At 46.0% G+C, this 27,206-nt stretch overlaps 1 protein-coding gene and 1 long non-coding RNA gene across 2 annotated transcripts; one reads left to right on the forward strand and one right to left on the reverse strand.

Moving 5' to 3' along the window:
• On the forward strand, positions 1-1,193 carry LOC125160598 (uncharacterized). The gene is made up of 3 exons (XR_007150294.1): positions 1-607; positions 731-885; positions 1,007-1,193. It is a non-coding gene; the product is annotated as an uncharacterized LOC125160598 (long non-coding RNA).
• On the reverse strand, positions 215-25,750 carry LRRC2 (leucine rich repeat containing 2). Its single transcript, XM_047849688.1, has 8 exons — positions 25,626-25,750; positions 19,341-19,548; positions 17,496-17,652; positions 16,634-16,770; positions 11,510-11,655; positions 9,564-9,719; positions 3,183-3,319; positions 215-264 (listed from the first exon to the last, which is right to left on the reverse strand). Exons 1-8 carry the CDS (start codon positions 25,748-25,750, stop codon positions 215-217), a joined length of 1,116 nt encoding a protein of 371 aa, XP_047705644.1.
• Positions 25,751-27,206: the final 1,456 nt, after the last annotated feature.

Here is a 27,206-nt window from a genome sequence, read left to right on the forward strand (position 1 = left end):
TATGCAAATGAACCCTTACATATTACTTCTAGAAACCCGTTTATCAACTCTCCAGCCCCCAGAGAGAAGTATTCATAAATGTGAAATTTGAAATCCATTTTTCCTATGGCCGTGGTGTCTAGACTTTGTCCTTACGCACAAACCGTTATTCCACAACACGAAGATTGCTGGCTCCACGGGACAGGGAGATTCTGCAGTCTTCTGATGGATAGTATTAAAGCTGAAGACTGAAAGATACTTTGGTGGTATAGCTGGGAACAGATTCTGTAACAAGAGGAACAAGTCGATTCAACCAGTCCCCATTTTATCACCAACTGTAGCTACAAGCCATGGCTTAGGTCACCACACAAGTTACTGCTTCATATGTTAAGGGTAGAGATAAATGCACCCTCCGGTCCCCATTAAGGGTGACATTTGCCTTCACCAATCCTAGTCGTGCGTTAGAAACATTTACATCTAGAAGAGAATTCTTAACCCTCATTCTTCTGCAATCTCTCCAACAAACTCACACAGCTGCATCCGGATCTGGGAAACGTTATGACCCTAAAATAATACCAACTGACAAAAGAGAAATCAAAGGCCAAGGACCTGAGACCGTGGACACCAGGTAGAAGGGAAGATGGTTTGGGAGCAAAGTTGGGGCTATTCCTAAACCAAGTAGGATCTTAGGAAGTATGTCTTTTCTTAGTCTTGCTGTTGACACAGGTTACTGCCCACTCTGTCTTCACAGCCAAATTCTGTCAAAGGATGGTCTAGACCAGTGGCTCTCCAGGTGAGGCTCCCGGACCCAAGGCATCAACATCACCTGGGAACTTGTTAGAAATGCACGTTCTAGGCCCTACCCCGGACCTGGCGAGTCAAAATCTCTGAGGGCGGGGCCTGCAGGTGATTTTTTAGGTTCACTAATGCTTGAGGACCAGTGAGGAGTTTCACTTCCTCATCATGCTTGAATCACATGACGTTGGAGGGTCACATGTCTCACTAAAGCTACCCTTTTTCCTTTCAGCTTTGGACTCTGGGTCTGACTCAGACATTAGAGTGAAGAGGAAGGAGAGAAAAGAGGGAAGACACCACGATGAAGAAAAGAAAACAAACTTTAAAAATATGCCCAACCACATATAAGTTGAACTGTTAAGAAATTGTCATTTTTGGGGATGCCTGGGTGGCTCGGACAGTTAAGCATCCAACTTCAGCTCAGGTCATGATCTCACGGTTCATGGGTTTGAACCCCACATCGGACTCTGTGCTGACAGCTCAGAGCCTAGAGCCTGTTTCAGATTCTGTCTCTCTCTCTTTCTCTCTCTCTCTGCCTCTCCCCCACTTGCGCTCTCTCTCTCTCTCTCTCTCTCTCTCTCTCTCTTAAAAATAAACTTAAAAAAAATGTAAAACAAAGAAATTGTCATTTTTACAGGTAAAAACCAGCTGAATATTGGCAATGTCCTGTGAACCAACATGAACATATGAAGGGTAGAATGATTATAATTATTTAGAAATAAATGAATGAGTTCAAAAGCTATCATCACTAGAGGAGCCTGAGTGGCTCAGCTAGTTAAGCGTCTGACTTCGGGCTCAGGTTCTGATCTCAGGGTTCATAAGTTCAAGCCCCACGTCAGACTCTCTGCTGACAGCCCAGAGACTGGAGCCTGCTTTGGATTCTAGGTCTCTCTCTGTGTCTGCCCCTCCCCCACTCATACTCTGTCTCTCAAAAATAAATAAACATTAAAAAAATTAAAATGAAAAAAGCTATCAACACTAAAGTTAAATTTTAAAAGCAAATTATGTTATCGCTGACCAACAGACCCAAAGCTAAATACCTGTGTTCTTCAATTCTTTCTTGCATTTTTAAACAATAACTCTAAAATGTAACTATGAACAAATCAACAAAATACAACAATGAAGGTTTACCCAAGAGGAAAATTCTACAACCCAAAGATAAATTTTGACGAAATAAATGGTTCTCTATTTGTTTCATGTTTCACACAAATTTCTAATTTATTTCACAATATTTGGTTTTCTCAAAGATCTTTTAGTGTTTATTTTTGAGAAAGAGAGAGAGAGAGAGAGCAAGTGGGAGAGGGGCAGAGAGAGAGGGAGACAGAGAATCCGAAGTCGGCTCTGTGCTGAGAGCAGAGAGACCATTGGTGGGGCTCAAACTCATGAACCATGAGATCGTGACCTGAGCTGAGGTTGGACATTCAACCGACCAAGCCGCCCAGGCGCTCCTATCTCATAATATTTCAACATCCAAGATTAGGGATGACCGAATAGATCGGAGGTAAAAGTTTTAATTTGACAAATAAATGGTGTCTTCCAGTGCTGTCATGAAACCCCTGAATAGCTACATGTGATCAATCATCTTTAGTCCATGAATGGGGGGTGGGGGGCGGGCAGCAAGCCCACATGCAAATTTTCTGAGGGTGACCGAGGTGCACATTTTCAAAGCTCTGGGGGCCAGGGCCACCTCCTCCCTAAATCCACCTGCGGGACATCTTTCTGGCAGGTCCCTACCTAACTCACAAAAACAAGGGACCTGGAAAAGTAAGAGAGAACTCTCAGGCATCCATACCCAGGAAGCAGGTGGCGATTAGAAAAACAAAGAGTGACTTATGCTTTTTTCCTGTGTTTGTGTGCTTGTGGCAGAAAGAAGGGCTTCTGACATTCCGGAAAAGTCTTTGGAAAACCGCCACTGGGGAAAAGGCTTCCCGCCCTTTCCTGAGGTCCTGTGACCGCCCGTGCTCCTCTGTAATATCACCACCCGTGGGAAAACCAGAGCTAACCCAACCTAGGTACCAGTCTGCCACCTCGCGTTTCTCCTTTTGTGATTTTTATATATAAGTGGACCTTGATTTATGTAACCCAACTTTTCTAAAGTTGAACTTAAATGGACTTTGAAATGGAATCTTACCTTCCCATTAACTAGGATAGCCTTTTGTCAATGTCATTTAGTTAAAAACTCATATACAATCAGTAATGCCACGTCTGAAGTGTATGCTCCCTGGCCTGTCAAATAGTTGATGACAAGTACACTAGCAAATGTTAGTATTTTAGAGAAACTATAGATATTTGGTACCTGGAAAAATAACCAATTAGCGTGTTGTTGATGTGACTCGTGTCAAATGTGTCGCATGAGTGCCAGAATTCTGTATATTCATTTAAAAGAATTTTAAAGGTGATTGACGTACCTCTTTCTTTAAGATCTTCAATATAGGCTTTCAAAAATTCTTTATCAAAGTGTTGACGATCTTGTTCACTTTCCATCACTTCCACACCGTCTTCACACTGGGTATTATCAATAGGATTGTCCATAAGGCTTACAAATCTATTTGAGAAAATATGGACAGTATCACATTTTCACCTGTGCATTTTTAACCGCAACATTCCTCTCACATGAAGTGAAGTTTTGTGGTACCGAATCGCAAGTTCTTGGTTACCCTTGAAGGTCACAGCCGGCCACATAATATTAGCGTCACCAGTGGAACTGACCTGTGGAAAAATCTAACCGGATTATGGGAGCAGTCCTGCCTGCTCAGGGCCTTCTGGGAAAATGAGAGCTACTTAGATGCAAAGGACAGTGGACAGGAGGCCCTGAGACAGACGCTAACACTTGCTCACAGTCAGGCCCTTTAAACTGGGCGATGTCCAATGGAATAGAATAGAAACCCCAGAACTAGACCCACAAACGTATGGCCAGCTCATCTTTGACAAAGCAGGAAAGAACATCCAATGGAAAAAAGACAGTCTCTTCAACAAATGGTGCTGGGAGAGCTGGACAGCAACATGCAGAAGGTTGAAACTAGACCACTTTCTCACACCATTCACAAAAATAAACTCAAAATGGATAAAGGACCTGAATGTGAGACAGGAAACCATCAAAACCCTAGAGGAGAAAGCAGGAAAAGACCTCTCTGACCTCAGCCGTAGCAATGTCTTACTTGATACATCCCCAAGGGCAAGGGAATTAAAAGAAAAAATGAACTATTGGGACCTCATGAAGATAAAGAGCTTCTGCACAGCAAAGGAAACACTCAACAAAACTAAAAGGCAACCAACGGAATGGGAAAAGATATTTGCAAATGACACATCGGACAAAGGGCTAGTATCCAAAATCTATAAAGAGCTCACCGAACTCCACACCCGAAAAACAAATAATCCAGTGAAGAAATGGGCAGAAAACATGAATAGACACTTCTCTAAAGAAGACATCCAGATGGCCAACAGGCACATGAAAAGATGCTCAATGTCGCTCCTCATCAGGGAAATACAAATCAAAACCACACTCAGATATCACCTCACGCCAGTCAGAGTGGCCAAAATGAACAAATCAGGAGACTATAGATGCTGGAGAGGATGTGGAGAAACGGGAACCCTCTTGCACTGTTGGTGGGAATGCAAACTGGTGCAGCCACTCTGGAAAACAGTGTGGAGGTTCCTCAAAAAATTAAAAATAGACCTACCCTATGACCCAGCAATAGCACTGCTAGGAATTTACCCAAGAGATACAGGAGTACCGATGCATAGGGGCACTTGTACCCCAATGTTTATAGCAGCACTCTCAACAATAGCCAAATTATGGAAAGAGCCTAAATGTCCAACTGATGAATGGATAAAGAAATTGTGGTTTATATACACAATGGAGTACTACCTGGCAATGAGAAAGAATGAAATATGGACCTTTGTAGCAACATGGATGGAACTGGAGAGTGTGATGCTAAGTGAAATAAGCCATACAGAGAAAGACAGATACCATATGGTTTCACTCTTATGTGGATCCTGAGAAACTTAGCAGAAACCCATGGGGGAGGGGAAGGGGAAAAAAAAAAAAAAGGTTAGAGTGGGAGAGAGCCAAAGCATAAGAGACTCTTAAAAACTGAGAACTGAGGGTTGATGGGGGGTGGGAGGGAGGGGAGGGTGGGTGATGGGTATTGCAGAGGGCACCTTTTGGGATGAGCACTGGGTGTTGTATGGAAACCAATTTGACAATAAACTTCATATATTGAAAAAAAAATTTTTTTAAGTAATAAACTGGGTGATGTCCTACTATGTTTGCTATGACTCCCAATTAGTGTTATCAAACTCTAAAACAAGGTGGGTTAAGTTACAGAGGACACTCAATAAACAAAAAATATGGAAAGGAAAGAAACAAAAATGGGATTTGATCTGTCTTCACAGTTTTGAAAGATGTTTTGATGTGAAAGGCGATGTTATTATTTCAATTCAAAATAGGAAATCCCTCAGGGCACCTGGGTGGCTCAGTGGGTTAAGCATCTGACTTCAGCTCAGGTCATGATCTCACTGTTTGTGGGTTCAAGCCCCACGTCAGGCTCTGTGCTGACAGCTGGGAGCCTGGAACCTGCTCAGGATTCTGTGTCTCCCTCTCTCTCTGCCCCTCCCCCACTGGCACACACACTCTCTCTCTCTCTCAAAAATAAATAAACGTTAAAAAATAATTTTTTTTTCATAAAAAGAAAAAAAAAAAGGAAATCCCTCAAACAGTCTTTGGTCTATGAGCCCGGCCGGCTTGGGCGGTAGCTGTTCTCATTGGTTTGTAGAAGTTCTATATACATGGAATATAAAGCCACCCATCTGTCCTATTTCAGTACACATATTCCTTAGTTCATTTCCCTTTTAACTTTATTTAATGTCTAACGTGGAGAGAGCAACAAAGTTGTAATTTCCTTGGCAAGCTCTTTCACTGAATTAATTTTATCACCCTTCGTTATCCAGGAAAAAAAAAAGCCTGTAGGTTATCATTCTTCAATGTTTTATCCAAGTAATCGCTGTCTGTATTTTATTTTTTGCTTTATTTATTCATTTTGAGAGGAAAGAGAACAAGAGCAGAGGGGAAGAGAGAGAGAGAGAGAGAGAACGAGAGAAAGGGAGAGAGAGGGAATCCCAAGAAGGCTCTAGGCCATCAGCTCAGAGCCCGACACAGGGCCTGGATCCCGTGAACTGTGAGATCATGACCTGAGCTGAAATCAAGAGTCAGATGCTTCGTCGACTGAGCCACCCAAGCGCCCCTGTATGTATTTTGAAATTTGATAGGCACAAGGATACTTTTTATTGAAAGCCATGGTCTCTCACCCTGCCTCTGTCTCTCAGATCCCAGAGGCAAGCTCTTTCATCTGTGAATCATTATTTTTACTTAACCTGCCAGAAATCTCTTTTACGCAGGACAAATACTTCAATGTTGTTACATCAAGTGGAGGCATCCCTTCTCTTCCCTTCAGTTGCCCAACCCTCCCACCTCCCAGTTTTTACGATCCATACTTTTACTTTTTCAACATCCTAGTATGAAATTTTTCCAACGTTCAAAAGGGTCAAAAAAATTTTACAGTGAACACCCCCATACCCACCACCTAGGTTCCATACGTAAGATTTTATGGCTTTTGCCTTATCACACACCCAGCCGTCCTCCCTCCATCCACTCGTCAGGCCGTCTTATTTTTTGATGCATTCAAAGCACATCGCAGACATCACGTACTTAGCACATCGCAGACATCACGTACTTTTTACTTTTGCATTAACACCAACGCTGTCCGCATTCTGATCCAAAACCGTATTTAACTTTTCTATCTTGCCTGAAGTTTGACTCTAAAGTTGAAAAATGTGTATTCTTGGGACAATTATCTGGGAAGGCTTGGTGATGCCTTCCCCCTGGGGAGGCTCCAGACACAGAACTCCGGGGTCTTTCCCCCAGGGCCACCCTAGAGGAAACCTCAGGCTTTGGTCAGGGGGCCAGACTGCGGGGGGTGAGTGGTCTGCCGGATGGAATCGAGGAGGAGATTGGAAGGTGGGGGGGGGTCATCTGTTTACATGAGATTTTCCTTTATTTTTAGCACCATGTCTCAGGCTGCACCAACACGTGCCTGGAATTTCTGACCTCGAGCTTCTTCGGAGTTCTCCAGGGCAAATGGGCTCAGTTTCTTGGTTTCTAAACTTGAGGCTACTCCGTACAATTTTTATCAGTCACCACTGTTCTGTCTGCCGTTTGTCTCCCAAAGTTGTGTTATTGTCTCTCATTCTGGGAAAGCCTTCTCCGGCTTTCCTGATCATTGTCGACTATAGGTTTTATTATTTTCCTCATCTCAGCGGGGTCTCCAGAAGGATAGGTGTTAAATACATGGTCAATCTATCATAATTAACATCTTATTCCTTTTATAGTTTTCTTTTTACATTTAATCTGTGGCTTTATGTCTTCCTACATGCTATATACGATATACAGCACATACATGGCTATGTGCCGTAAGCCGTCTTATGCTATAAAGTGACGAACAGACTTTGTCTTTCCCTGAGTAGCCAACTTCCTTAATGGCGTATTAAGTCACTCATACCTTCCCCACTGGTTTATGAAAATCCCTGTATCATATACTAGGGTTAATTTCAGTACTACCTATTCCGTTCTAATAATTCACCTACGAATCATTGCCTAACACGACCTCATTTTAATTATTACATGCCAGTTTTTTTGTTTTTAGTTTATTTATTTATTTTGAGAGAGAGAGAAAGAGAGAGAGTGAGCGTGGGAGGGACAGAGAGAGAGAAAGAGAGAGAGAGAGAATCCCAAGCAGGCTCTACGTTGTCAGCATGGAGCCCGATGCGGGGTTTGAACTCACAAACTGTGAGGTCATGACCTGAGCTGAAACCAAGAGTCGGACGCTTAACCCAACTGAGCCACATAGGTGCCCCGTTATTATACCTTTTAAACCCATCACAATTCTCAGTAAGGCAAATTCTGCCCCGTCACTCTAGTTTTCCAAAGTTATCATTGCTGTTCTTAGCTTTTTGCCTTTTAGGTATACTTTCACATCAGCTTTTCAAGTTCCAAAAAAAGAAATTCCACTGGCGTTATGGTTGGGATCATATTATACACTTAAGTATAATTTTTGGAAGAAATCATATGTTTATATTCTTTTCATCCAGAAAAGACAGTATGTCTTTCCAAATATTCAAGACCTCTTCGATAGGCTTTGGGAGCACTTTTTAGTTTCTTATAAAGAGCTCTTTTGCTAGCATTTTGTCTAGATTTCTTTTTTAGGTTTTTATATTTTTGGCTAATACTATTACTATCATTATTCCCTTCCACTATTTTTCTATAGGTTATTTATAGAAGTCTTAATGCAAACTTATATCTAGGGGTTTTTTTTATTAAACTTTTAGGGGCGCCTGGGGGGCTCAGTCGGTTGAACGCCCGACTTCGGCTCAGGTCACGATCTCACACTTCATGGGTTCAAGCCCCTTGTCAGACTCTGTGCTGACAGTTCAGAGCCTGAAGCCTATTTCGGATTCTGTGTCTTCCTCTCTGTCTCTGTCCCTCCCCCACTTGTGCTCTGTTTCTCTCTCTCAAAAATAAATAAACATTAAAAAAAAATTACACTTTTATTAATTCAAAGAGCTTCCATCTGATTCTTTGAGATTTCCAAGTCCTACAATTATTATCGTTTGACATGACTTTAGTTGCCCGCACACAGGTCAGTTTTACCCTGAGCAGAACTCTCCTGACCGGAAGTCTCCCTCCCGTGCATCCTTGGTTGAGAGGCTGTCACGCCTGCTCTCAGCTGGCTGAATGTGGAAGGGGCTTACGGGTGGGTCTTGCCAGCCCTCTCACCAGGGAGCCCCTTCTCATCCAGAAGACATTCCTGGGACAGCCAAGGACAGGGGAGGACCCATTCCAGTGGAAAGAGTATGGTGGGGCAGTGGGGAGATGTCATACCCCATTCATCTTGTGATTACACAGTGATGGATGTAGTCTCTCTCTTTGCAGTTGTCAACTTCTTTATTTCTGTCTGCTAGGTATCTTATTGCCAGGATTGGAAGACAAGGAAGATTTATGCTGATAGTGAGCATTTACCAGTGGAAGAATTGGGCGCCCCTGGGAAAGAGCCCCTTGAATGATGGTCTTCGCCAACAACTGGTACTCAAGGCAGGTGGACACTCTGGGCACAGTGATGAAATGGCTGTCACTGGAGTGGCCTCGTGTAAAGCTTCCTGGAATGGGTCAAAACGGGCTCAGGAGAGAGGTGATGGGGGGACCCCCAAAGCCTCAAATTCTGGCAGCTGGGAGCCTAGGGGATGTGCCCTGGGGTCAGCTTCAGGGGAGGGTGGAGCGGGGGCTTTTCAAGTCCACTGCCAAGGTAAGAAAGACGGTTCAGTGTCTCACGCCAGATTGGAATCTGTTTGTGTCACATTTGCATGGATAGTTTTTCTGAGTTTGGGGTGGTTTACACATACCTTTAAGGAAACCAGAGAGCGAGGCCACCAGGAAACATTCAAAGCCACTGACCCTCCAGGCTCAACAACAGACCAGGGAGCCCTGGACAACTGCCCTGTCACGCTTCAAACAGCGGTAGCATTTGCCCAGAAATCCTCTGAGTTCTACCTCCCCGTGCCAGTGGCCAAAACCTTCAAAATCCTGTAAAAAGGCATTGGAACCTCTGTGAACAGGGATCAGGTCCTCAGAGCACAAGAACCACCTCATCTGGTTCCTGAAACAGGCAGGCGCCCAGGCTCCAGGCTCCAGGCACTCCTTACCTTGTGTCTGACTGTCTCTACTGGGATCTACTCACTTTAAAGGTGTGGACGAGTCACACAGGGCCGTGGGGAGCTCCACCAAACGGTCCCCACTGACGACTAACAAGGCCAGCTTCTTTAGGTTAAGCAAGGCATACGGAAGGTAGGTCAGCTTGTTCTTATACAAGATAAAGGTCTGCAGCTCTTCTAGCCTAAGAAGGAGCAAAAGGCAATCAAATCAGGACTGACTTCACAGCTGAAAAACCAAAGCGAATGACACATCAATTCTGGTATGAAATCCCTACGCAGTTTACCTTGTATAGGCGACCCCTGCGAGAATAAGCTGACTTCAAAATTTAAATAGAGTCATGCCAGGTGACGTGAATTTTAAGTTTTCGCTGGCTTAACTGCCAGCCGAAGACCCAAAGAGAGCAGCGGGATAAGCAAACTGCACAATGTGCCCGAGGCCGAGAGGGGGCCTGACACCCGGTCATCCCTCCAAGGAGCCGTCGCATTCCCCGGGGTCAGCGGGGGCGGGGCGTGGGAAAGGACCCGCCCTGGAGCTGGGCTGAGAACGAACACATTTGGGCAACATATTGCCTTGTGCACGTCTGGAAAGCACAGTATTCCTCCCCCGTCATATTTCCTATCTTTGAAATGGAAAAGCAACCCGCAGAATGAGCAGGAAACGAGCAAACTACGCTCCAGCTGTGTTTCACTTCTTTCCCATTTTATTCTAACTCAGTGACACCCCCCCCCCTCCAGCTTTTTCTTGCATTCACTTGCAAAACCTTGCCTGATCCCACAAGTATTTCACAGAGCTCCCCTTGTGTTTCAAAGTAGAGCAGTTTCCACTTAGTCTCACAACCTGGAAAGCACCGATGCATTACAGGTGCCAAGAGTACACAAAGGTCATGTGAGTGACCTTCAGAACTGAGCCAGTTTTGGCCTCTGTGTCATAACAGCTTACTTATTATTATATACTTTAGGTATACTTAGAGTAGTAAGTATTACTTACTTATTACTATATTGTTATAATGAAGACTGTGGATTTAAAACCATGTTAAACTCTGGACCAGCCATGCAGGAGCCTAATATTATTGGTGGAATGAATGAATGAATGAATGAATCTTACATGATCCAGTGTAATTTTTTTTTTTTTTTTTTAAGTAAGCTCTACACTCAACGTGGGGCTTGAACTACGACCCTGAGATCAGGACTCGCATATTCTACTGACTGAGCCAGCCAGGCACCCCAGTGTGATTATTTTTTTAAAAATGACATACAAATGGGGCGCCTGGGTGGCGCAGTCGGTTAAGCGTCCGACTTCAGCCAGGTCACGATCTCGCGGTCCGTGAGTGCAAGCCGCGCGTCGGGCTCTGGGCTGATGGCTCAGAGCCTGGAGCCTGTTTCCGATTCTGTGTCTCCCTCTCTCTCTGCCCCTCCCCCGTTCATGCTCTGTCTCTCTCTGTCCCAAAAATAAATAAACGTTGAAAAAAAAATTTTAAAAAAAATGACATACAAGTATATAATTGGAAAAAACTTACTAACCGTATCAATTTCGTTTGAAAGATTTGGTACAATAAACCAATAAATGAAACCAATAAAAATGATCCTTACTGATACTATAAACAGAGTGGTAATATGTATAAAAACACAGAGTGATAGGTTTCTATTCCATAGATAATAAGCATGCTTTTCCATTTCTGTGGAATAAAAGAAAGCTAATGATAGCATTCTATTGAGGACAGAAGTAAATTAAAGTTCACCAAGACCATGAAGGTGTGTTCAAATGCACATCTATGTGCACACACACGTATGACACAGACTGGAAATTGTCTTATTATTTCCCACAGACACATCTCCCAGAAACAACAAACTCTTGGAAGATTAGTTGATTTTGAAGACCATTCATGGGTTACACATGTTTAAAGTGGCAACAGTGTTTAAGGCGTTAGTAACTAATGCATACACACCTCACCTTCAGAACTCGAGTAGCTACCTGTCTATATCTTGGGGCAGGTCGGTCAGGCTATTGTTGCTGATATCCAACCACTGCAAATTCGACATCCTCAGGACACAGATCGGGACACTGGCAAACTTGTTTGCCGCGATATCTACGAATGTCACTTGCTTCAAGTTACTTAACTAGAAAGGAATAACAACAGGTATACTCTAATTACTTTTCTAGAATGAAGTTCGACTAATAATTTTTAGGTGATGTTTCTTCTCAAAGGCACCTCTAGAAATCTACGCAACACGGACCCATATAACATGAATTTTGGAGCACCTACGGATGTGCTCCATGCTGGGGGTACTAAGATCGTCGGCACATAGAGGCTGCCCTCAAGGAGTTCACACTTTCCAAAATAAGAAATGCAATTTTTATGTAGCAAGAACTAACGTGAAGAAGGTTTCAACTGGCAGTGTTCGGTAACACAGACATAAGTGGCTAATATGCCAACGTCAAGGTGGAGTAAGGGTCAGGGGTCAGGAAAGATTTCATGGAGAATGGAGTATTTGCACTGGGTCCTGAGGTTCCTCGACAGGTGGGAAGACAGGGAAGGCAACTCCAGGTGGGGAACAGCCTGTGCAAAGTCCCAGAAAACAAAAAAGCACAAGCTTTCGAGAATAGAATGACTTGAAGACAGCCAAAGGAGTTCCAACAAATCTTAAAAAGCCTCAGAAAGGGACAAGGCAAATGATCAGAGATCTCTACTATTTCAGGGTTTTTTTTTTAATATAATTTCGATCTCTACTATTTATGTCTTATCTCCATAATCTGTGTTTTTAACATGGTGACTGAATCTGTAGGGGAATATACTTTTTTCAGTTTATTTATTTATTCTGGGAGAGAAAGTACAAGTGGGAGAAGGGCAGAGAGAGAGAGGAAAAGAGAGAGAATCCCAAGCAAGCCCCATGCTGTCCACGCAGAGCCCAACACGGGATTCAAATCCACAACCATGAGATCATGACCTGAGCTGAAATCAAGAGTCGGACGCCCAACCGACAGAGCCACCCAGGCGCCCTGGGAGATATACTTTTTTTCTTTCAAATGCAAATCTATGAACAGCGAATAAAGCAGGAAAATGTCTCTCATGTTTGGATTTGGTTTTGTAAGTCAGGTCGTGACTATGAAACACATAATAAGGAGCTACCTTTTACTGGCTTCTTCTGAGAGTCCAGAAATAAAACTTGAGCTGCCTCTCAGAATACATTTTCAAAACAGTTCCACAATATGGGACCAACTGGACCAATAGGAGGAATTAGTGAAAAGTAGAGAAGAAGGAAGCAGTAGGTTTATGCCTCTATTTACCTGAATATAATACCTAATTCCATATTGCCAAATTCGCCCAAGCGAGGCGCAGTCCAAAGTGGTCCTATTGAACGGGCACATCCTAATTTTGCTCTTGTTTTGAGTTCATAAAAAGAAATGTGAAGGACCGCCTGGGTGTCTCAGTTGGTTGAGGGACTAACTCTTGATTTCAGCTCAGATCATGATCTCACAGTTCGTGAGTCTGAGCCCCACATCGGGCTCTGCGCTGACAGTGCGGAGGCTGCTCGGGATTCTCTCTCTCTCTCTCTCTCTCTCTCCCTCTCTCTGCCCCTCCTCCCCTTCTCTCGAAAAAATAAAATGTGCAAGGTATCAGAAAAGGATTTGGGGAACACCTTAAAAAAATGAGCATGAAGACAGTAATGTGACAGTCAAAGAAGATGCTTTGGGTGCCCACGATTCAGTCTGAACTCCCTGACTGTGTGGCCAGGGTTATCAGATCGGCAGAAAAATCAAGACTGAACTATCCTCGGTCTCTCGTCTTTCTTCTTTTTACGATAAACGTAGAAAGTACATTTTTTGGACTGTAAAATAAATTACTGGGGATATTTAAAGGAAATAACGTAAGACGTCTGTGAAAATTAGAATAAGGAAAATCACAGCGGTATTCAACTAGCAAGGAGACGGAAGGCCCAGATCTAGCCATTCCCCACTAGCTACTTTCATCAAGGGCAAAGCAAAACACTCACAAACTCTTTTGAAAAGTAATTCTATTTGTCTGAAAATTCCAGTGTTGTCCAGATAAAAATCTGACGTTCAGTCATAATAAATACAACACGCATTTACACAGAAGTTTCATTATCTTTACCTTTGTCTCAAAATTCCTGACGGTTCCTTCCCGTAACTTTCTATACGTCATTTATTCTGCTCGCTGTCTATTTGAATTTGAATTCAGGATTACGTCAATTATTTGTGAGAGAAGCATCCTCATGAAGACAGGGCACAACAATGTGACAGCATTGAACCCTAGTGAACCATACACTTAAAAATGGTCACAATGGGGGCGCCTGGGTGGCTCAGTTGGTTAAGCATCTGACTCTTGATTTCAGCTCAGATCATGATCTCACAGTTTGTGGGTTCCAGCCCCACGTCAGGCTCTATGCTGACAGCTCAGAGCCTGGAGCCTCTTCGGATTCTGTGTCTCCCTCTCTCTCTGCCCCTCCCCTGCTTGTGCTCGCTCACTCTCTCTCTCTCAAAAGTAAAAAATGAACATGAAAGAGAATTTTTAAAAAATAATAAAAATGGTCACGATGGTAAACATAATGTTAGTTTTTTAACCAATAAAAAAAATTTTTTTTAATGCTAGCATTTGGATATGGCATCCGGGCAAACAGTGGTTTCCTGAGTCTGTAGACATCAGAACCTGGGGTGTTGTGTGCTTCCATTGGGTAAATACAAGTTGGACACGTGAGGCTGAGATGCCCTCACAGATGACACTCCCTTTAACACAACCGTGTAGCCTGTCTTCAGGTATATGGTTTTTCATCTATCTTGAATAAACCACAGTTTGAACAGATAGTTGACAATGATGACCACTGAGAACCATTCAGGACTGAATTCGCGAAGTTATAGATAAGAAGAATCAGTGAACTATTAGAACGCAGCCAACTGGGGAAGCATAACAAATACTGTGCATTTATGGAATCCCATTCAAAGCAAAGAGCCTAAAAAATCTATATCCAGAGACCATTTGCTCCCGCGGGTGTCAATATAGTTTCAGTGAACCGGGTGAAAAACAACAACCCAAATGGTGATTGCCTGGTGCTGCCTGATATGCCAGCTCATGGGGATTAACTGCGAGGAGGCAAGACAGAATTTCGAGGGTGAGATCGAAATATCCTACAAGTGAATTTGGTGGATCGTACACTTACAATGGCTGAATTGGGGGCCGTATGAATTATATTTCAACAAAGGGGGCAGGCGAAGAGAAGGGACAGAGAAGCAAGCCTAGGAGGCTAGGTCAGGTGACGGATAACACGGGCTTGGACTAGGGTGTTGGTGGCAAGGTGCTGGGCAGGGGTCAGATACAGAATATATTCTAAAGGGCATGCTCAACAGGACTTATTTACAGAGTGGTTACAGGGCGTGGGAGCAACAGAGGTCAAGTTGACTTGCCTTGCTTCCAGCCTGGACAACTGAGAGAAGACTGGGTCCCTTTCTTTCTTTCTTTCTTTCTGGACAACTGAGAGAAGACTGGGTCCCTTTCTTTCTTTCTTTCTTTCTTTCTTCCTTCCTTCCTTCCTCCCTTCCTTCCTTCCTTCCTTCCTTTCTTTTTTAATGTTTATTTATTTTTGAGAGAGAGACAACAGCACAAGTGGGGAGAGGGCAGAGACAGAGGGGAAGACGCAGAACCCGAAGCAGGCTCCAGGCTCTGAGCTGTCAGCACAGAGCCTGACGCGGGGCTCGAACTCACAAACCGTGAGATCATGACCTGAGCCGAAGTCGGACGCTCAACCGACTGAGCCACCCAGGTGCCCAGAGCCATTTTCTAAACTAAGGAGGCTTGGGGAATGAGCAGTCTTATGAAGGGGGTCAGGCCCTTGGGGGGGCACCCCTCACCTGGACCACTGTCGGGCATTTCCTGGGGCGACAGTAGAAGCGACTACTTCCTCCCACCCAGAAGTTTCCAGGCAAGGACAATAACACCCCATCTAGGACTATAATCGGTGGGCGTTGGCAGGACCACATGAGCACTACTGTTTCCGGTGTGTTCATTACCAGTTCGTTACCATGAGATCCATATCTCCCTTCAGCATAAGAAGCCTGTTCAGTTTTATTTGGCAATAAACTCTGCTCCCTTTCAGCTGCTCCATTTTATCAGAATATGATGTTAAATCATGAATGATTACAGACCAAAAGTAATGAACTTAATTCATTTGATTTTGATTAGTGAACTTTTAAAATCCTATCTGTAAGATGATTTTTGTTACCTCTAAGTTTGTATGAATATATAAACTTTAAAAAAATCTTACCCCCTTTATTTCCATTTCTGATTTATTTCACAATTGCAGATAAGCATTACAGACAACAGGAATCTTACATTAAATAGGCATTAAATAAAAATATCCTGTGTGAAAATAGGACATTTTGCCTAGTTTTGTGTAGCTCTTTATTTGTTTTGTTTCTTTTAAGTTTATTTATTTTTGAGAGAGAGACAGAGAGAGTGAGCAGGGGAGGGGCAGAGAGAGAGGGAGAGAGAGAACCCCAAGCAGGTTCCGCGTTGCCAGTGCAGAGCCCAATGTGGGGCTCAAACCCACAAACCGTGAGATCGTAACATGAACCGAAACCAAGAGTCGGACGCTTAACCAACCGAGCCACCCAGGCGCCCCAGTGTTTGTTTTTGTTTTGTTTTGATGGCTTTTCCGAACTTAAATTCAGCTCCTGGTCTAGTGTAAGAACACTTTCAAGGACCTTCTAATTGCTGGTATAGTGATTGACATGTCAAGAAAGTGTGATATAACAAAGACAGATTTCATCTTGTAAAACATCTTCCCCACGTTATAGATCATCCCACGTCATAAGTCAAATAAAAGTAAATCAGGGGCGCCTGGGTGGCGCAGTCGGTTAAGCGTCCGACTTCAGCCAGGTCACGATCTCACGGTCCGTGAGTTCGAGCCCCACGTCGGGCTCTGGGCTGATGGCTCAGAGCCTGGAGCCTGTTTCCGATTCTGTGTCTCCCTCTTTCTCTGTTCATGCTCTGTCTCTCTCTGTCCCAAAAATAAATAAACGTTGAAAAAATTAAAAAAAAAAAAAAAAAAGTAAATCATAGTGCAAACGTGATCGCTTTCTTACTTCAAAGGGGAGCTCAGTTAATTCCAGATTTCCGGAACAATCCAGTTTCTCGAGATTTTCGCAGTCCCCCAGCTCCGGAGGGATGCTCTTCAGATGGTTGAAACTCACATTGAGTTCTCTCAGGTTCTTCAAACGACCTGTCATCAGAACAAATGAACATCCATGGGGTAGATCCCTTATGGTTTTTTAATGGCAAAAGCAAAACAAAGATACAACACGTTTGTACAAATGGGGGGGGGGGGAGACAGGAAACATAATTTTGTATTTGTTTTTTTAAGCACTTCACTAAATGCCAGCTCGTCTTTCATCCTGAGCATGTTGGTCCTTGATCAGAGCGTTTTTTGCTTATTCTCTGTTTAATCCTTCATCCAACTAGGCAGCCGCAGACCTTCACCCCTCACACCCCAAGAGAAGGAGAAGCAGTAGTGATCATCCAGTCTTCATTTTCAGCTACTGATGGAAATTTATCAAATGTTGGTCAAAATGACCTACCAGGCTACACGAAACTCATCAACAGACTAATATCCGGGACCGACTATTATGGTTTATGTTTACAGTGAACGTGTCATTGCACGTTCGTCCTTCTAAAACTGAAAGAAAATAGACACGAAGCTCCCAAACACGGCACTGCTCACTCGTGACACTTCTAGCTTCTGCGCAACTGGCCCACGTCTGCCTGTGCCGAGTTCCGCAGGTGGGACGGTGGCGTCGCAGCCCCAAGGGGACACTGCAAGCAAGCCAACGGCTCTGGGAACACAGGAAACAGCCCCGTCCAAGCAGCCTCCCAGAGGGCCATGCTGCCTGCCCTCCAGCTGCCCGCTTCCCAGACCAGAACACCGAAGGCTCCCGCTGGGGAACATACCAATTTCAGCCGGAAGATGGGAGATTTGGTTTTTTGGCAGATCCAGAATTCTCATCGCTTGAAACAGCTCGATATAGGTAGGAATGATTTGAATCAGGGTATTGCTGATGTGCCATTCTTTTAGGTGTGTCTGCTCCTTCAACGAATCCGGGAGCTCCTGAAACAAAATGAACGACGTCAGTCACAACAAGTTCCTCAGCGTGTCGGGGCTGAGGGGCAGCGTGCACAAAGCCGCGTACATCGGGGCATCGATGTAGAAGACGAGAGAGCACGCGGGAGAGCGTCAGGCCTGACCTTCGCCAGCTCGACAGCCACTTCACGAAGCCACTTTTAAGACTGTGTAGGGGCGCCCGGGTGGCTCAGTCGGTTAAGCGTCCGACTCTTGATTTCGGCTCAGGACACGATCTCACGGTTCGTGGGTTCGAGCCCCACGTCGGGCTCAGCCCTGACAGCGCAGAGCCTGCTTGGGGTTTCTCTCTTTCCCTCTCTCTCTCTCTCTGCCCCTCCCCTGCTCTCTCACTTCCTTGCTCTGTCTCTCTCACAAAATAAATAAACATTAAAAAAAAAAAAAAGAAAAGAAATCCAGACAGGTACCCAGTACCCACGGATCTCAATAATGGGGGCTCAGGAGAAAGAACACTAGAGGCCATACAGTGATCATCTCTCCCAGCATCAGAGGGCAGTGCAGCTAAGAAATCGGTGTCAGAAAATATCCACTCATTTGGTCGCCACAACAGCCCTCGCAGGGGCCGACACAAGCATTAGCACCGTCTTACTGGGAGGGACACAAAATATATGAAAGTGGGCTAAACTGCCCCAGGTCACATGGCCAATAAAGGACGGCCCCAGGATCACCCCCCAAAATTTAGTCTCTCGGCCCAGAGCCCCTTCAGCTAGAAGTTGGGGGGATAGAAAGAGATGAAGGGTAGGTCCCAGAGAGCCCTGCCCCCCAGAAAGGGACCACAGCCCAGGTTCACCTGCCCACAGCACAGCAGGTGCCACTTCCACGAGTAAACCTCGGATCACGGGGCAAGCCCTGGAGGTGCCTCTCCAAGCAAAGCAGCAGGTCAGGGGCGGAGGGAGCAGGAAGCCAATGTAAACACGGAGGAAAGAAAGGGGGCATCTTTGTCCTGGCCTCAGAATCTCAGAGGAAAAACAGCTAAAGGGTCTGCTGAAATTCCTTTACTGCTTTGCATACCCTGACACTTCAGCAAAGTCACCACCACCTGCTGGGAAATGTTCGGTGAAAGTCACAGTTCATTTGAAAAAGAAAAAAAAAAAACAAAACCAGAAACAAAAAGCGCCTGGGTGGCTCAGTGGGCTAAGCCACTGACTCAGGTCGTGATCTCGTGCTTTGAGCCCCAGAGATTGGCTCTGGGCTGACAGCTCAGAGCCTGGAGCCTGCTTGGGATTCGGTGTCGCCCTCTCTCTCTGACCCTCTTCCGCCTGCATTTTCTCTCTCTCTCAAAAATAAATAAACATTAAAAAAATTTTTTTTTTTCAAAGACAAAGTGATTTTAAAGTCTGGGGGAGAGATGGCAGGATTAAGCATTTAAAGGCTGCGCCATTCTGGGGAGGGCCCACTCCCCCCTCCCCTCCCCCCCAGGTCCCAGCCCCTGCCAGGATCCAAGGGGATCCTGCTGCCCCCTCCCGCAGGACGACAGGGTCTTACACAGAGGGAAGGATGTGAAAACAGGTTCGGTTCGAAGCAGGCAACAGCCTCCTCCCCATCCAGGGGAAAGTTCTCTAGAGGCAGGAGCGCTCTCTGGGTCAGGGCCAAGGCCAAGGCCAACGCCCTGAGCTCAGCTCAGCAGCGCTCACCGGGCACCCCCTCGCTGCACTCACCGTCCACTGCTCCCCCGAAAGTTCAAACACAAACGCACTGCTCCGTTTGTCTCTTTCCTTGGAAAGCAAACTCTGCCTGGTGAGAGAGTTCCTTTCGATCTTTTCCAGAAGCCTCACGCTGGTGTCTACGAAGCCATTCTTGCAGTACACAGCCTGGGGGATGCCTTTCCTCCTGCACTCGGCCACGAAATTCCACTCTTCCTTTATCCTAAACGGGCAGCAGAAGCCACAGTCACTCTCCTGGGGAACCGCCCTCACCTCCCTGGAGCAGCGGGCAGGTCAGCCTGGAGCTGACACAGTCCCTCCCTGGCCCGAGGCCCCAGCCCCCAGCCTAGGGGGACTTAAGCACCTGCCCAACCCTCAGTCCTCCCAGCTGAGCCTCCTCCCTCATTTCCTCTGCTGCGGGAACATAGGGGGACCTTAAACCCTCAGAGGGTTTTCGTTTTGTTGTTTTTTTTTTTTTTTTAACGCAGGGCGAAAAGAACAAGCTGATCTTTCAAGGCCATCTGATTTGAACTACACAGGCAGCCCCGGTTCTCCAGATACCTGACAGGCTTTGACAACTCTGTAGAGACCAAGGTGAACTTGTAGAAAACCTACAGCAACACAAATACTTCCCGAGACGGCGGGCACACAAATCGATTCTGTCCGGTGGACGGACGGCCCTCCTCCACCTCTGGAGACAGTCTGTTCCGGGCGCGGGTGCGTTTCAATTTTCCTGCCACCTAAATGTGTGTGTCCTCTGGGCTCCCCTTGGACCCAGACTAAATGCGATGTGCAGCCCCCATTGGATGAGCGAGCAGGGAAACCACGGGCAAAGCCGCGGGGACGGCGCAGAACTGGCAAAAGAGCCCTGACTCGGGGCTGGGGCCTTGCAAACTGGCCTCGCTTCAACCCTCACTCCCTTCGGGGCTAAACCCAGCCCTCCAAGACTCAAGGACTTTCTGCAGGGGCTCTCTCTCTCCTCAGTGTTTCACTTTGGGAGACCATTCCCATCAGCGCATGAGCACGCGGTTACCTCTCCCAGCTTAAAGGGCACCCCCTCTCCACCCCCGCAACCTCACGTCTCCCATGGGGCCCGCTTCTCTGCTCCACCTTACAGTCAACCCTACGAGAGACCTGTGCTGGCTCGCACCCACAATCCTTCTTTCCCACCCCACCCCACCCCCGTTCTCTGTTGAACCCCCTTCACTCACCATCACGGCTCTTTAGAAACTATTCCCAAGGTCATCATGACCTCCATTTTGCCAGACCCAGCGGTCAAATTCAGTCCTCATCTTCGCGGACCCATCTGCAACATTTGACACAGCCCTTCCTCCCCCGTGAAGCCTGACTGTCACTTGGCTCCCAGGACCCCTCTCTCTGCTGACTCCACTCCTGCCTCTCCAGCGACTGGGCTGCCTCCCCCCGCCCCCCATCTCTTCCCAACCTCCAAATCCCCAAGGGCCCAACACCCAGCCCTCGGGCCTCTTCTCGTCTCTCTCTACACTCATTCTTTGGCTGTCTTTCGGTCTCATGGCTTTAAATATATCTGTATGCTATTGATGATCAGTTCTGTTTCTCTAGCCAAGACTTCCTCGCTGAATCCAGCCTCTTTGCCTCCCCTGGAGCTTCACCTGAATGTCTAAAAGGCGTCCCGCAAACAACATGTTCCAGACCAAACTCCCGATCCTCACCCTAAAACCTGCCTCTGCCCCATTAAAGCCGTAAAAGCCTTCCAGAGGCTCTGGCTACAAACCTCAGGCTCATCATTGGCTCTGTGCTTTTTTCACACCTCGTAGCAAATCCTTCGAGGGATGTGATCGGTTCTACGAGAATCCGCACGCCTCACCACCGTCCCTGCTTCCATTCTTGCCCTTGTCCCCATCATCTCCTTGCAGACACCACTGTTGTCCCCCCTACGGGCCAAATGCACCCAGCGGTTCGAGTAAGCCCATCACAAGGTCCCCGATTCCTCATCTCACACAGCAAAGCAATGTCCTCCCGCACCGACAAGGCCCTGCAGGTCCGTGCCGTCGCCTTGCCTGTCTGGCCACATCCACGACTGCACAGTCACTTGCTTTTTCTGGCCCGCACGCTGGCCCCCTTGCTCTCCCTTGAACACCCACGCCAACGCATGCCTCAGTATTCACATTGCTGTTGTGTCTGCCTGGAACGTTCGTTCCTGGATTTCTGCAGAGCTGGACCCCCAGGTTTCTGTGCAGACTTTTCGGTCTTTCAAAACCACTTTGGGTATCACTGGAGTTTCCAACTTGCCATTAAGCTGGGAGAAAGGGGAGTGTTTGAGAAAAGTATTTCGCCGATGGCCCTGGCTGGCCCAGCTGCCACCCTACCCCGGGTCCTAGTCACTGAGCTGAGCTGAGGATAAGCACTCAGCAACCAAGTAGGTAGGGCTTCGGGTTCTACAAAGAAGTCTATACATAATGCAATAAAAGCAACAAACTTAAAAATACCAGCACGTGGAGAGAGATGAATTTAATCCTGGGGGAAAGTGATGGGATTGGCTTGGCATCGTTACCTTTCATGATTAGCTCTTCTGTATAATGTAAATATTTTAATACCTGTGATAAAAAGAAATGCAAATACCTGCCCACAGATCTAGATCTGATTGTAGCAGTCAGGGATGTGGGGCAGACCCTGGGTCTAAGACATGCTCCGTGAACGAATAGAAGAAATCGCCCGAATTGTCAACGAGCAATAGTACAGCCATCGCCAGGTCTTGGGTCCACCAAGTACTTTTCAGGCTAATGCCTCCAGCTTTTCTACCCTCATTTCTTAGACCAAACCTGAAGGGATGCCCTTCCAATGTAATGAAATGATGCCCGTTAAGCCCTACAGAATACACACTTCCTATATTACACATTACAAACCGACGCAAGTAGCTCACATATCTGGGTACAGCCAACATAAAAAGGAGAAAAAAAGGATATCGGACAGATTTCATTAAAAATAATCATTTACCACGGGGTGCCTGGGTGGCTCAGTCGGTTAAGCATCCAGCTCTTGATTTCAGCTCAGGTCATGATCTCATGGTTTGTGAGTTCCAGCCCCGTGTCGGGCTCTGTGCTGACAGTGGGGAGCCTGCTTGGGACTCTCTCTCTCTCTTTCTCTCTCTCTGTTCCTCCCCTGCTTGTGTGCACACTCTCTCTCTCTCTCTCTCTCTCACTCTCAAAATAAATAAACAGACTTTAAAAAGTAAGCATATACCAAATCTTTTTTGGATTTCTTTTTTTTTAATTTTTTTAAATGTTTATTTATTTTTGAGAGAGAAAGAGAGAGATAATGCAACCAGGGGAAGGGCAGAGAGAGAGAGGGAGACACAGAATCCAAAACAGGCTCCAGGCTCCGAGCCATCAGCACAGAGCCCGACGCAGGGCTCGAACCCACGAACCGTGAGATCATGGCCTGACCCAAAGTCGGACACTTAACTGACTGAGCCACCCAGGTGCCCCATTTGGACTTCTTTTTAAATATTTTATGTCTCATTCCTTCCAAAACCTCATAAGAATATGAGCCCTTGTTTAGTGAGAGTCAAGGTGAACATACAAACTTTTTTTAATTCCATTCCCTTCCTTGAGAGTAATTCAAATAAGTAAGCTGTCTAGCATAATGTATAGAGTTGTCGAATCACTACGTCATACACCTGAAGCTACTGTGACATAGCGTGCCAGTTACACTTCAATAATAAAAAAAAAAAAAAATCCGATGGGGAAAAAAGATCAAATGAGATCAATAAACTGTCATTGTGTTTACACTTTATCACCCATATAATTGAATAACCTTCCCCTTGAATCAATTTTTTTCAGATTTTTTTTTTAAATTTTTTTTTTCAACGTTTATTTATTTTTGGGACAGAGAGAGACAGAGCATGAACGGGGGAGGGGCAGAGAGAGAGAGGGAGACACAGAATCGGAAACAGGCTCCAGGCTCCGAGCCATCAGCCCAGAGCCCGACGCGGGGCTCGAACTCACGGACCGTGAGATCGTACACCTGGCTGAAGTCGGACGCTTAACCGACTGCGCCACCCAGGCGCCCCCAATTTTAATAGAACGTCAAATATGAGCCAAACACGTAAAACAATGCCCTTAGGGTCCTACTAATTAAATCGATCACGTGCAAACAAAACGTTGCAAGGAGCCTCGTTGGAAGAGGAAATCATCCCTTGGACCCTGACAGCGACTTTCTCTCTTTCTTTCTCTCCATCAGTGATTGGATTTCATTCAGGTAGGGATATTCTGTATTATGTCTCTACTTATAACTTCTAAGTTTTGATACATGCTTCATGGAACAAATACAGCCTTACAAAATAAAGTACCATGAAGGGAGGTCACAGGCCGCAGGGTTTGGCCTGTTTTCGTGAAATTAAATTAACCAGATAATTGCCTCTTACGATAAGGCATTCATCAGTTTTTCGACGAGTTAATGTCCCCGCAGGAAACAGATCTTGAGAGACTCAAGATTAACCTTCAGATAGTATTAATAATCACAGTATGAATCATATGATGGAAACTCAGCTACCTGCATAAAAAGGTAAATTTACTACCTGTTTTGCAGGTCTTGGGAAACCAAGAAGCTTCCTCCTTGAACACCTACGTTCCTCCCTCCACCATCACCACTTCCCCCTCACCTGCCCAGCCAGTTGGATGGCTCTTTTTCTTATCTTGAGCCAGAAAAGCCTAACAAATCCCTAAAAGGTTTTCTGTTCTTAGGACAAGATAGGACACAGCACAAGCCCAATGACCCCAAGCCCAATTCAAGGCCTACCTGGGGCACAAGAGACATGCCCACCTGTTCATGAAGGCATTTAGCACCACAATGAACGACAGAGTCCAAGAGGCAAACACCACTCCAAAGCAACTGGGAGAAGAGTCTGTGGACCCCAGCTCTCTGAAGATGGTTCCTGCTCCCTTAGAATCCTCGGGGGAGGGTTACATCAGCTACAGATACTTTCCCCAAAACCCCCAGGGCTTGGGTCCCCATTCAGCAAGTTGTCCTACCCTAGGGTAACCCCAGATGCTAGGAGGGAGGAGAGGAACAGAGCTGAGAGTCACTCTGGGCTCACAGGCCCCTCGTGTAATTCGTGCTAGTGTAGATAATTCGTGCTAGTGTAGATCGCTCAGACCCACTGATGCCTACTCTGAGGTTCCCGTTCTTAAATTCAAGATTCACATCATATTGGATACCCTCAGACGAGTGCAGGTGAAAAGAACATCCCAACTCTCTGGGATTACAGCACAATGCGGGGGAAGAGCTTGGCCAAATCCTCCCCTTACCAGCTGTATCAACTCGGGCAAAGTCACTCAGGCCCCAACCACCTCGTCTTCAGACTGGGGAATAATGATATCCCCCTGGGACAGCGGTGAGGCTTACAGCCACAGCGGAATTATCAAGCATGGTCAGAACAGGTATTTGTTGCGTCCAAATAGTTCAGAAAAATGGAGAGCCCAGGATAGAGAGACATTGACCCCTTACGCATTTTGTGTTTTAGCTTCAAGCATAGAAATAGGTCACCAGCTGCCAACTTGAGACAGGGTCATGGGCCTCCCCCGAAAATGGGTCTGCCAGTCGGAGTCCCATTCCGCCTTTCTTAGGTAAGTCACATCCTTAACGCATCAGCCAGGAGCACTGGTTTGGGTTCCTCCGTAGGAAATAAAAAGTACAGACATGCAAATCCACCCACATGTGCAACCTTTCCAGCTTGTCATGTTCAGACTTGCGCAGTGCAGAGTCCATTGTGTGGCTCATATTTTTTGTAAATGTAGTTTTTCCCAAAGCCCTCGACTTAATTCCATAGACAAGTAACTCTCTTTCCCTCAGACTTCATGAGTCGACACGAATAGTTAGTCCCATCACATCATCTCAATCGGAGTAAAAAAGGCATTGATACAGGGACTCTTATGCAGCCTTCAGTTCAATAGGTGGGGGCTGAAATGGATGAAGGGGAGTGGCCTTGAGCTGCCCCGGGGCATGGTCACAGGGGTCGCCCGGGTGTGGAGAGCATCAGATGGCCTAGTGAGGCCAGCCTGGCAGCCTTTCACCAAGTTCCCTGTGTCGTCCTGGTGCCCAGTACCGCGCCTGGAAGGTATGTGGGTCCTTACGACACTGGGGGTGACTGTTAACAGGAATCGAACGTTCACTAGCCAGGCAACAGCGTGACAGCTCTGAGGTCCGTGAGCAAGAGTCACTGCCTGAGAAATCCCAGAAGAAAGGCATCCCCCTCCACTATGCTGCCTGCCAAGCCCCCGTGTCCCCGAGAAGCCACAGGCAAGTACAGAAAACACATACTTTTCCAAAGCGCTTTTCTCAAGCCTTTCCGCCTCCTTCTTCTGCCAGGCTTTGTGCTTCTTGACACGAGTTTCCCACAAGGCTCTGACGACAGAAATGTCGAATACGACCACTTTGTGTCCCATTTTGGGCGTGTGAAATTACCTATTTGAGAAACATATGTTATGTCAGCTTTGCACACACAGAGAGAAGAAAATAGTTGTAGCATGAACTTTAAAATGAAACATGAGGGGTGCCTGGGTGGCTCCGTCGGTTGAGCGTCCACCTCTGGATTTCAGCCCAGGTTATGATCCCAGGGTCATGGGATTGAGCCCCACATTGGATGTGGAGTCCGCTTGAGATTCCCTGTCTCTGTCTGTCTCTGTCTCTCTCGTCTCCCTCTGTCCCTCTCCCCCGTTCACACACACACACTCTCTCTAAAATTTAAAAAAAAATTAATGAATGAATCAATTCTCTTAAGCAATGATGAAATGCCTGTTACTTCCAGGATGGCAGTTTGCTAAAGTTCTTAAAGCCTGATCGTACTCTGGGGAAGTCAAGTTCAACATCACCCTTCAAGCATCTATTCTAGAAGTTCACACTTCTGCCCTTGCCTCTCAGCTGAATTGTGGGTTCCCAGAGCCCCCTGGGCATTCCTTCCTCAAGCCTCATGGTTCTGCCTTCTATTGAATTTCTAGCAACTAATCTTCCCACAGGTTGGAACATACTCAAAGGGAAGTTCGTGAGTTAATCAGAACACACACACACACACACACACACACACACACACAGCGTGTCGGCTGGCCAATAGCAGGGCTGTTGAATACTCTCTGCTCCAGTTCCAGACGCTTCTAAATGGCAGTCAGTGGGGATACAAAACCAAATATTTAATCTTCTGACTCAGCTGTGTCCTCGCCATAAACGGCCTGCCTGTCCGAGGGGGGGACGCAGCTTTCGTCTGTGCAGCCGAGCGCTGAGGAGCCGTAATTTCCGTCTAACGAGCTGAAAATGCTGGCTCCAATTTATTTCCGTCTTTCCCTTCATTTCTGGCATCTGGGACTGTCTTTGGTCTCCCTTAAAACTCTTTTACCTACAGGAGATTTCTGATTCAGGTGCAAACGGTGCACGTCTTTGTACGGACATGTTTTCGGTTCTCTTGGGTAACTACGTGGGAGCAGCTTTTGGAGGGTCGTCTGATAACTGTGTGTTTAACCTTTTTAGGAACCACGGGACTCTTTTCCAAAGCAGCTTCATCATCTTATGACCCCAGCAGCCTTGCTTGGGGCTCCAGCGCCTCCACATCCTCTCCACACTCGTTCTTCTGTTTTCTTCCATCAGAGCTGTCCCAGTGGATGGGAAGTGCTATCTAGTTGCTTTGATTTGCATTATACCTTCCTGGGTATTCAGATCCTTTGCCAATTTTTCAATTGGGCCATTTGTCTTTTTATTGTTGACTTGTCATAAATACTTCTTTATATATTCTAAACACAGGTCCTTCGTCACATAGATGATTTGCAAAACTTTTCTCCTGTGTTCGGAGTTGTTTTTTCACTTTCTCAATTCCATCCTTTTACTTTTAACCTAAGTACGTATACGGTTATA

Source organism: Prionailurus viverrinus, chromosome A2 (genome assembly GCF_022837055.1).
Source record: "Prionailurus viverrinus isolate Anna chromosome A2, UM_Priviv_1.0, whole genome shotgun sequence".
Taxonomy (NCBI): Eukaryota; Metazoa; Chordata; class Mammalia; order Carnivora; family Felidae; genus Prionailurus; species Prionailurus viverrinus.

Coding starts and splice junctions, on each gene's coding strand:
- LRRC2 (XM_047849688.1), bottom strand. CDS start 25,750: ATGGGACACAAAGTGGTCGTATTCGACATTTCTGTCGTCAGAGCCTTG. Junction 11,656..16,633: donor TAACTGAGCTCCCCTTTGAA/GTAAGAAAGCGA, acceptor ATTCCTTTCTAG/TTAAGTAACTTGAAGCAAGT. Junction 3,320..9,563: donor GACTCGTCCACACCTTTAAA/GTGAGTAGATCC, acceptor TTTCTCAAATAG/ATTTGTAAGCCTTATGGACA.